Source organism: Diabrotica virgifera, chromosome 7 (genome assembly GCF_917563875.1).
Source record: "Diabrotica virgifera virgifera chromosome 7, PGI_DIABVI_V3a".
NCBI lineage: Eukaryota > Metazoa > Arthropoda > Insecta > Coleoptera > Chrysomelidae > Diabrotica > Diabrotica virgifera.
Genome location: NC_065449.1, coordinates 176671475 through 176683687, shown reverse-complemented (window position 1 = coordinate 176683687; position 12213 = coordinate 176671475). Strand labels below are relative to the sequence as shown.

At 34.3% G+C, this 12213-nt stretch overlaps 1 protein-coding gene across 1 annotated transcript in view; it reads right to left on the bottom strand.

Annotated features, from left to right (window-relative positions):
* Nucleotides 1-12213, bottom strand: part of LOC126888784 (phospholipase A-2-activating protein) — an 85073-nt gene that overhangs the window by 28973 nt on the left and 43887 nt on the right. The window contains exon 10 of the mRNA XM_050657154.1: nt 7215-7547. Within this exon, the coding sequence (XP_050513111.1) occupies nt 7215-7547 (333 nt within the window). The remainder of the gene's footprint in view (nt 1-7214; nt 7548-12213) is intronic.

Genomic DNA, 12213 nt, shown 5'->3' with positions numbered 1-12213 from the left:
TTTAAATGGACCATGTATATTAATACATAATTATACTAAACAGATTTACCTCTTTCGAATGGTGTATGGATGTCCTATTCCTAGGTCTCATAGTTTTTGCGTAATTTGCAATTATTTAAATTCTTAATCTGTAAATCGATTTTAAAACAAAAGATGTAGTTAATTAATGTCATTGTATGACATTGTCATTTTATGTAACCAGGTAATTATCAAAAATATAAACATCCGTGTATGATATTCAAATTTAATTGTTCCTAAAAATGAACAATCACGCTATCTACGAAAGCCACCTGGATCACCAAGATTGACAAAGATGGATTTTTTAAATGGGGCTATATTAAAAATATTGTATATGCTACACTTCCTACTACTCCAGATGATATGAAATTAAGAATTTCGAACGCTTTTGGGTCTATAACACCACCTATGTTACATAATACATGCAAATCATTTGACGATAAAATCGCTTGTTGTATTGTACAAGAAAGCAAACATTTTGAACATCTATTACATAACTGATAATTTTTTGAAATGTAGGGTGTTCCATAAGAAAAAATATAACTTTGATACCCCGCCATTTATTGGGACACCCTGTATATTTCAAAATAATTTTAAAATGTAGCTTTGATCAACTTACAAACTATTAATTTAAAAAAAATTCAAATCTTTTACCATTTCGCTGTAATCTTCCGTCCCGTTAGTGGTGACTCACCCTGTATAGTGTGAAGAGGTTAGTTGGACATCTTGCGATTCTGTTTACCAAAATCAAACTTGGCTCAAAATAGGTTTGGAAAGAGCAAATACTATATGTACCAATATTCACTCGAAAAAGGTTACTTACTCCTGGACTATTAATATTTCGTGTCAGCAACAATAATTATTTTTTTTACACAAATATTATTTTCTACACTCGAACGCTCACTGTCCACGCTGAGCCTAAAAACCACCTCCTGACCGCCGACGAGGGCCGCTGGCTTGCCAGTTGGCGTACAATGGTTTCTAGGGAGCTTGGTCGAGGGCAAAGCACGGACAGTACACACATATGTCAATGGAATCAACACCAACTCCATCAAACTTTCTTCTCTGTTTTCTAATAGTCGACTAAACCACCACCGCCGGTCCAACCCAAGAACACCAGGGACACCACTGCCCCAGTGCTCTTTCGGACTGTTTGCTTTTTACGGCCATTAATGTCACATTCACCACAAACCCTGAAGAGGACAAAATCCTAAACGGGGACCACTCAATGTAATAATTTCAATAAAGCATAACAAATCTTTCACGAAAGCCCACATTGAGTATATATGTATAACAATAATTGAATACTGCTTAATACCAGCTCAGTAAAAACATACATCAGTTGTCTGTCAAGTCTCTTAGTGATTAGACGTGTTTGATTTAAAAGTCGATTCACTAATTGCGGCAAAAAATACACAGTTTGTTTACCTTTTACTCATTTATTTGGTTAAGTTTTTTGGATTTCTACAAGTAAGTCGATTCATTACTTAATTTATCCTGGGAAATTATACTTAAAAATCCGACATCTGTCTGGGACGGATGTCGGGAACTTCACCTGGCGGCGGGAAGCCGCCGCGATCTTCAAATATAAGAATCGAGGATATCAGGGTTCTGGATGGCATGGAACTCGACGATTCAAATGTAAATATTAATCAAGATGGTTTTCGCGGATTTACAGAAGCCGATAAGAATAATATTGCAACAGGGGACAAAAATCAAGTTTTTCCAGCAGATAATGATAACAATAAAAGCTCATTAACAACAACAGCAAGTAATTTAGACCAGCCAAACCAGTCTTTCAAACGCGATATTTCCATTAATAATCGATTTACGTCAAGAGATACAGGTCCGTACTTAATTTTTGTGGAACACGAAGTTTTGAATGTGGGAAGATTGCATCCAATGAGACTTGGTGAAAAACTGTTAGCACTTTCGGAATACGAAAAATCGATCTTAGAAATTAGTAGCGTGGGTCGTAATAGACTTAAAATTGAAGTTAATTCAGGGTTAGTTGCGAACAAATTAGTGGAAAATTCGGTATTCAAAGACAATAAACTGATAGCTTATATCCCCTCACATTTAACTGAAAAAAAAAGGTATTGTGAGATCGGTCGATACATATCTGACTGAAAATGATCTTGTTAAAGTTATAAAATCAGAGTGTTCTGTTCGTAAGGTGCAAAGAATGTTTCGAAAAGTAATAAAAGACGGAGTGATTGAAAAAATCCCCCGTCAAATGATAATTGTCACATTTGCAGGGAACAAAATTCCCCAATTTATTTATATAAATAAAGTGAGATGTCCTGTAGACACGTACGTTCATCCTGTTATGCAGTGTTACAATTGTCTTCGTTACGGTCACTCTGCATCTCAATGTAAAGGAAAAAAGAAATGCCGAAACTGCGGCAAAGAAAATGATAACGAATGCACTCAATGTGATAACTTCTGCATTTTTTGTAACTCTAATTCACACAACTCGACAAATCGAGATTGTTCAGAGTATAAAAAACAAAAACGAACTAAGGAAGCAATGGCACACCTTAATATTTCTTTCAAAGAGGCCGAAAAAGTTATTGACAATCCTGCCTACACTAGTATTGTTCAAAAAAACAGATTTGCTCCGTTACTGTCATCCACTACTGAATTCCCTTCATTAGTTTCCAGGCCAAATACCTATTCCAATATTGCTCAAAGCTCATCAAAACATTTGCCTTCCATTGCAAATATTTCAAATACTGCAGCTTCTACTAGAAAAAAACGAAAAATACACCCATCGTCTCCTACGCTTATTACCGCTCCAAGCGAATTTAGCTTTTGTGCTAGCCCCGTATTCCAGTTCGGAAACTATAATAAAAATGTATCTAAAAATAACGATGAACATCTTAAAAATGAATTCGCTACTACTTTGAAGGATTCAATCAATAATTTCTTTTCAGACATTCCTGCTCGAAACCCTGCGATTAATAGTTCAGTTCCCTCTATACAAGATGTAGAAAATATAATTAACAGCGTGATTAAACATTTCTTTACCTGATATGGCCGGTTTAAAAATTGTCCAGTGGAACGCTAGATCAGCGTACTCTAATAAAAACTCTATTACGCAACTTTTTACAGAAGAACACTTTGATATAGCTCTTATTTCGGAAACTTGGTACAAACCTAAGTATGAAATGTCCTTACAGGGATTTAATATTGTTAGAAAAGATAGACGTAATAAACGAGGTGGAGGTGTTAGCATAATTATCTCTAATAATATTAAATACAATAATATAGTATTCAACCAAACATTTAATAAAAATATTGAAGTTTGTGGCATTGATATTGATGTCAATGGCACCAAAATATCTGTGGTTAGTATTTATCGTCCAGGTAGCATTGCAGTCACAGTGAACGACTATGTTTCTCTTTTTCAACAAATTCCGCATAATTTTATTATTGGTGGCGACTTTAACGCCCATCATGGAGCCTGGGGCTCTATAAACAATGATCATAGCGGTAACATACTCATGGAAGCTTTAGAATACTTCGACAACTTTATCATTGCAAATGACGGATCTCCTACCAGAGTATCTGCCCCTGGCTCTCCTCCATCATGTGTTGATCTTACCCTCATTTCGTCCAACTTTAGCTCACAATTCTCTTGGTCTGTTAAAGCAGATACGTATGGCTCTGACCATTATGCTATCACATTTGTGTTACAACAACTCAGAATTGATAATATTAATATTACCCCCATTCATAAATGGTCTATGCGAGAAGCTGATTGGGCATTGTTTCAAACAAAAATTGATAAAGATTTCTCCGAGATTCCGCTTTTCAACAATACTAACGAAATGATTAACTTTATCACCAATTCAATGACATCCTCGGCGGATTCAGCTCTTAAAAAAACTTACCCCTTCTCTCCTAAAAAGGCTCCTCATCCCCCTTGGTGGGATGAGGAATGTCAACAGTTAGTTACCCAAAGGAAGGAAGCTTACAAAACGTACAAGCGCAATATGATAACTTCAAATTATATCAATGTAAAAAAAATAGATGCGCTCTGCAAAAGAACCTTCAAATTTAAAGCCAAACAGGCTTGGGCAGACTATTGTACTCAACTCAATAGGAATTCAAATCCCTCGGAAATTTGGCGCCGGATTAATAGATTTCAAAAGAAGAAAAATGATATCCAACCATGTGAAGAAAATGAGGCGGAAATACTTTTTCATAAATTGGCTCCAAGTTTTGTTAGTCCTTACATTCACTACACACCCACCAGTAATCATGATCATTCTCTTCTAGCCCCAGTTACACTAAGAGAGTTAGAACTTAATATCAAATCGTCAAAACTTACTGCTCCAGGCTTAGATGGCATCAATTATATGATGATTAAAAAGCTCCCTGACTCGGCGAAACACTTTCTTTGCAAAATATATAACAATATACTTTCAGGAGATACGGATTACCCCTCACTAAAACAGTGTCTAATTATTCCTATTCCTAAGGCCAGTGACAACAAAGCTCTGCGACCCATTTCTCTAATGTCTTGTGTATTAAAAACTTTGGAAAGAATTATCAAACTCAGATTAGAATGGTGGTTAGAAAATAATAACATCCTCCCCCAATCCCAGTTTGGTTTTCGGCGAGGTAAAGGTACTCTCGACTGTGCAGCCAATCTTGCAACGGAAATTCAGTTGGCTTTTTCAGAAAACCATTATTCAGCTGCCTTATTTTTAGATATCTCTAGTGCTTATGAAAGTGTGCTGTTGGATTGTTTATATGAAAAGTTAACATACATCCATATACCACCACAATTTGCATTTGTTCTTATTAATATGTTCCTCAGACGACAGATCTTTATAAAATGCAATACAAATACTCTAGGTCCTAGAGAGGTTAACTCGGGTCTGCCACAGGGGTCGGTGTTGAGCCCGCTTCTATTTAATATCTATACCCTCGATGTTCACAACCTTGGTATGAACGCAAGAATTTTACAATATGCTGACGATTTTTCTATATACACTACTCATAAAAACTACTCTCAATGTGTTAGTAATCTTAAGTATATAGTACATTGCTGCTTTAAATACTTTCCTGAACAGGGATTTGAAATATCACCTCATAAATCTGCTATTGTATTTTTTACCAGACACCAATTGCCAGAACTTAATAGCCTTACAATTCAAAATCACACTATACCTGTTTGCAAAACATACACATATTTGGGTATCACATTTGATTGCAAACTGACCTGGTCCGATCACATATCAAGATGCATTAAGAAAAGTGAAAAAAGTCTTAATATCCTAAGAGCAATTAACAGATATCATTAGGGCGCTGACCCTAACATTAACTTGATTTTCTACCGAGCGTACACTCGATCTATCCTAGATTATGGTTGTTTCTTGTATGGATCAGCCACTAATTCCAGACTTTCACAAATAGATAGGGTACAGTTCAAGGCTCTACGCATTGTTCTTGGTGCATTTAAATCAACTCCCACAGCTGCTCTCCTTGCAGAGTGTGGCGAACCCCCCATGCAACTTCGACGACAGTTACTAGCTGAAAAATTCGTCGTTAAACAAAAACGATTTACACACAACGACCTTATTAAAAATTTAGGCATCTTAACTGCATATAGCTACACTAATAAATACTGGCACAACAGAAACTGTCCCCCTCTAGCTGATGCATTTGCAACAGTCTCAAACATCGAACTACGTGATGATTCTGGTTTGCCGTTCTTCACGGCTAAATTCGATATATGTCTTACACAACCAAATATTATTTTTCCAGAATATAATGATAACCCAGCAATTAATAACATATCTATGCAAATAGAATTAGAGAAATTAGGTAATGTACATAAATTTTTTACAGACGGATCCAAATCCCCTACTGGAACAGGATGTGCAGTGTACAGGGAAAACACAAACGAAAGTTTGTTGTTTAAACTAAACAAAAACTCTACAATCTTTACAGCAGAGGCACTTGCTATATTTAAGGCTTTGGATTGGGCAAACAATTCACTGCTACCCTTGTCAAACTTGGCTATAATATCGGATTCGAAATCTGTTTTATCAGCTCTGGTGTACCCGGTTACCTCCATATACAATAACTCAATAATCGTGGAAATTTTGACAACCTTAAGAGCCTTAGATTATAAACAGATAAATACATTCTTCATATGGGCCAAAGGGCATTCCTCCATAACGGGAAACGAAACAGCTGACAAACTGGCAAAAAGAGCTATCACTGATGGCAAACAAGCCCCCGAATTAACGCTACAAGACGCATTATCTATATGTAAGCAAAACTTAAGAACTAAATGGGCAGACAAATGGACAACAATTAGATCTAACAATGCATTTCAGTACTGCACGCTTTTTCCAACACTTCCTTCTACAAAGCTTGCTAAAAGAAGCCATCCCAATAGAAAAATTAACACCAAATACATTAGGTGCCTCTTTGGACACGGAGCAGTCAACTCCAAGCTTTATAAGATGAAATTGGCCACATCCCCCCTCTGTGACTGCAGTGACAGTTTTGACGACTTTAATCACTGGATTTTTCAATGCAGTCATAATTCTAATGCCACCTCTTACCTTATTGCGGAATTAACTAAATTAAAAATCCCGTTTCCTCAAAATTATCTTTCCATTATGCTGGAGTGCATCCATAATCCCGAAGTAAGAGCTATTTTTTGTAACTTTTTGGGTCGTACGAGGAGACGCTTATAATTTCCTCAACTTTTAGGTCTGTATCAACCAATCCAAATTGTATTCAGTTAGGTATTAAATATATATGTATAGATTTGTAAAAACTGTATTTGTACCAAATAATTGTATTCAGTTACTGTATTTATATGTACAGATTTGTAAAAATTGTATTTGTACCAAATTTTGTTCAGTTATATGTATAGACTTTTAAATGTTATAAATTTTCGTGGCAAAACGGGTTCTTCCCAAAGCCAATAAACCAAAAAAAAAAAAAAAAACATACATTATCGTGAATCATTTAAGCAGAAATTAAAAATTAGTCAGTTGAATTAGTCAATTAGAACATTAATCAGTTATTGAGCGTTAAAAAATAAACATTTTTTAATGTCAATACTGAAATTATAATAATTTAACCAGTTTCGCATAATAATTTTATAAATATCTATGATATTCGAGGACATTATTTCTAGATCTTATACTAAAATTTATACTTACAATCTGGCCATTCCAATAATTTAAATAAAATATCAACAGCGTATCCGTCAGTAGGTGGACTAGAACACAATTTCACCACTTGTTCCAGATCCCTTTCTTCAATTTTATCATTACAATCGCCAGTTTTTTCATTGAATTCTTTAAGTTTCTTTAAAATTACATTAGCGTCTCCCACATCGAAACTATGGTAAGTTTTGACAGGAAAGAAGCCTGATCCTGATTCCGCATTTACCGTCGTATAGCTCGAGCTGCCGGTAAATGGGTCGCTATTTTGACCAGCGGAGGCAGCGGGTGGTTGAGATCTAGTTCCGGATGTTGAATAACTGCTACCACCTGCAAAAAACAATTAATTTACTCGGTAAGATATTTTGTGTTAAATAAAATATAATAATAATACAGAATTTTATTAACAATAAAACAGTGAAAACGTTTGTTTTCTATACTTCCACAAAATTTATTATAACTAAGTGACTACAGCTGTTTCGGCAGAGTGCCTTTCTCAAGTGATATAGTTTACACTGTGTTTGCCTTTTTAAGTCTTCAACTGAAGAGGTCGAGGAGTGGGGAGCTGTTTGTCTCGAGTTGGTCATTCAGAATTATATCTGTATTTTTCAGTTTATTAATTTCCATAGATTCTAAAAAAGATAGCTTAAGGCCTTTATTTTGAATATGCAGAATTTGAAACTCTTCATTGAAAGAATGATTATGATCTAGAAGGTGAAGTGCGTATGTAGAAGTGTCTGTTTTTCTATTGTTGAATGCCCTTTTGTGTTCTGCTATCCTTTTGTCAAAAGTTATGCCAGTTTGACCGATGTACGTTTTCGGACAGTCACCACAAGTTAGTCTGTACACACCACTCTGTAGTTGCTTTCTCTTTCGGCTTTTATTGTTCTTAATATATTTGCTTAAGTTGTTGTTAGTTCTGAAAGCTGGTGTTATTCCTTTCTTTTTTATGTATCTGGCTATTTTTGTTGTTATCTTGCCAGTATATGTGAGAGAACAGAAGGTACTGGGTTCTTTCTGTGGTGGTGGATACACTAATTTCAAGGCTTTCTTATGGAGTTTTTGGTTTAAAATTTTGTTAACTGTTTGTTCGTTATAGCCGTTGTTTACTGCTATTTGTTTAATGATGTTTAGTTCTATCTCGAAGTTATTTTTTGTCATGGGAATTTCTGTCAGTCTATGTATCATGCTATGGTAGGCTGCTAATTTGTGTTGTGTAGGATGGGATGATGAATTGTGTATAGTTGTGTCAGTATGGGTAGGTTTATGATATACGGAGAACTCATGTTTGTTGTGTAGTCTGGAAATCGTTACATCTAGAAAGTTTATGGAGTTATTCTGTTCTGTTTCTATTGTAAACTCAATATTATTATGAAGTGAATTAATATATGATAGAAATTGGTCAAGTTGTCTGTTAGTTCCTGTAAAGCATACTAGTATATGATCCACGTATCTCCACCAATATAAGAACTGTTTAAATACGGGATGTTTAGAAATTGTTGTTTCAAGTTGGTTCATAAATATATCTGATAGCAATGGGCTTAGAGGATTACCCATAATAAGTCCTGCACTGTTGTTTGTGTATATTTGATTATTGAATTCAAAATAGTCTTGATTTATGCAAATTTCAAGAAGGTGTACAATTTCAGATGCAATGATCGGATTTGTACTATTATGGTCTAAAAGATTCTTAACTAAAACAAAAGTTTCTGTAGGAGGAACACTAGGAAAAAGATTTTTTACGTCAAATGAAATTAGTCTGGAGTTGTTGGGCAATTGAAAATGTTGAATTTAATTAACTAGTTCTAGTGTATTTTTTACGGTGAATTTAGGTGAAAATTTAGTGTATTCTGTAATAATATCTTTGAAAGTTTATATGACGGAGCTGTATAAAAAGAAACTACAGGTCTTATTGGGTGGGCAGGTTTGTGTAGTTTAATAAAAGAGTATAATTTAGGAGGTTGTGGGTTCATAATGTTAAGGTATTTCTGTTCTGTTGGATTTAGTATTGATTTTGAATTTTCAATGGCTAGTTTAATTTGTTTTCGGTATTTTTCTGTGGGGTCTTTTTAGTTTTGTACTGTTTTGGTTAGTTAAAAATTCTATTGTTTTGTTATTATAGTCTCGTTTGTCGATAGCAATAGTAGTGTTACCTTTGTCTGCTTTTGTAAATATTATGTCATGTTTTATTGATTTATTTTTAATTGAAACGGCTATTTGGTTTTCTTTGAAATAGCAATTATTAGTTTCACTCCATACATCGGTAATAGATTTGGCAATGATGCTTTTTTCTATGTTTTTGGCAGTTTTGTTTAACGCTACTTAACTGTTCTAGATCATAATCATTCTTTCAATGAAGAGTTTCAAATTCTGCATATTCAAAATAAAGGCCTTAAGCTATCTTTTTTAGAATCTATGGAAATTAATAAACTGAAAAATACAGATACAATTCTGAATGACCAACTCGAGACAAACAGCTCCCCACTCCTCAACCTCTTCAGTTGAAGACTTAAAAAGGCAAACACATTGTAAACTATATCACTTGAGAAAGGCACTCTGCCGAAACAGCTGTAGTCACTTAGTTATAATAAAGTTTGTGGAAGTATAGAAAACAAACGTTTTCAGTGTTTTATTGTTAGATAAAATGAACTTCCATCAAGTAACGGTCGAATCCATCAAGAATTTTATTAATTTTAAAAGATGAAAAATCTGCAAAACATTATTAACATAAATAAATAACGTACAGTTTATCCCAAACCCTTTTTTCAGTGCGTCATAGTTTGTCGAATTCGCTCTAACGCATTAAGCTCGAAGTTACAGAAAAAACATACGTCCGTGATTATTATACATAGAACTTCGAAAATTATGTATTCGTTGAAGGGTATGTCCATATTAAAACAACTTATACTTCTGTGGTACTAAGGCAAAACCCGATATGTCAAAAATTATCGATTTTTCGTATTTAATGCCAATATGTACATTAAGCGATGAAGAATATGATGACAAAACCCAACATGGCTAAACGCATCCATATAACCAGTAGATGATCAAATAGTCGAGGCATTGAAGCACAAAAAAAGGTCTTACTGTCGATTTTTGGCACAGTAAGACGGATTTTAATGCAGTTTGGTGCGTTGGATTCATGAGAATGTCAGGAAATTTTTTGAACTAATGTAATGAATAAGAGATCTGAAATTGCATTTGTGCATAAGAAAAATGCATTTCAAAAGTGCATTTTGAAATAGGCAATTATTATAAATTTGCAACTCGGTAAATTTTCTTACTCGGGGGGGTTTTTGGGGTCGCTGAAATGAATATGAGGTCGGCGAGAATGTGCAAACTACCTGGTGCCTGCAGCAGGTGTAATAAACGTCTTCCTCTGGAGTATTGTGGTAATTTATCATATAATTGGCTTAAACTCATTACTCGGGGTTTTTGGGGTCGCTGAAAATGAATATGGGGTCGGCGAGACTGTGCAAACTACCTGGTGCCTGCAGCAGGTGTAATAAACGTCTTCCTCTGGACTATTATGGTAATTTGTTAAATAATTGGCCCAAACTTGTTACTCGGGGTTCTTTGGGGTCACTGAAAATAAATATCGCAACGACTAAATTCTAATTTCATAGGATATTATAAAAAAACATGATTATTTTGTTCAGGATCTCCATTTTTTTAATTTGGCGCTTAAAATTATGTTGGCAGTATTGATACATTCTTGACTAATTAAAAAATAATTAAAGTAACAAGTTATTAAAAATACATAGTCATGATAAGATACAAACACATTTACATAAATATAAATATATCATGAGCTACCTTAATGTTCTCATGTTGATTTCTCACTTATGAACAAGAGAAAGGGATTAGATAATAATATTATCAATCAAAAAAAAATATTATAGAATGAATCAACTTTTTATTAAAATTAAAAAATTAAAAAATGAAATGATGGATCTCTTGTAGACAATATAAGAGATTCTGTTTACAAAAACAATAAAAAGGTTTACAAACTTGTCATATTGGGACCGTGCAAGTTCGGCAAAGCGACCTCTATTTCTACGCTCTGTACTTTTATTCGCTCTTTTAATTATATTGGCCAATTATATTAGTCCTGGTTGCTGGATAATTGTCAAGACCATAGTCCAAAAAAATAATAAGAAGAAAAAAATAAGATGCAGGTTATGTTTAGCAAACGTAAACAATTGTATGTAGTAAATAAAATCCGTTATTAAAATGCAGTATTGCAAGCAAAATACAATTAATTAAATTTACCTTTATATAATAATTGCATATCATATCAATATTGTGGAGCAATATATAATTTTTCTAAGTCAATGACAGAAGGTATGAAATATACGTCAATTTGACAATATGAATTATTTAAGATAGTTGCAATATTTCTCCGCGACTCGCGCACGGTCGTTTCTCGTTTCCCTTTCCAAGTACTTGCACACCGCGAATAGTCCTGTCCTGTTATTCACGTTGTGAATGTCCAAAGCACGCACTTTTCACTGAATTTAGATAAAGAATAGTACAAAAATGTTTATTTTTATGAAAAGTTTCAGCAAAAAAAAAATAAACTTCCAAATCTGCTCATATTGACTTTTTAAAATATTTAAATAACTTCTAATTAACTTCTTGAAGTATTTATTATTAATATTGACACCTAATGCATGACTTTATCCATGACTGCTTCCAAAAAGAAACTTAGGTAGTGTAGTATACACTAAAATAAACTGGCTCTTTGCTTAACAGCGGCATTTGGCTTGTGACTAGGAAGTCACGAAAGGAGAACAGCTTCTCACACTACATTTTCAGGAACTTAAAAACTTTATTAAGAACTATGTCGGAACTTAATCTTCGAACTTAACTTTCTCAGAAAACCGCCAAGCGGCTTCTGCCGAGGCTCAACCAACCTCTCTACTTGGATGCCCAAACTTGAATTCTTTATCTCCTAACTTGGATGCTTTTCCCTAAACCAAAACGCTTCCTTCCA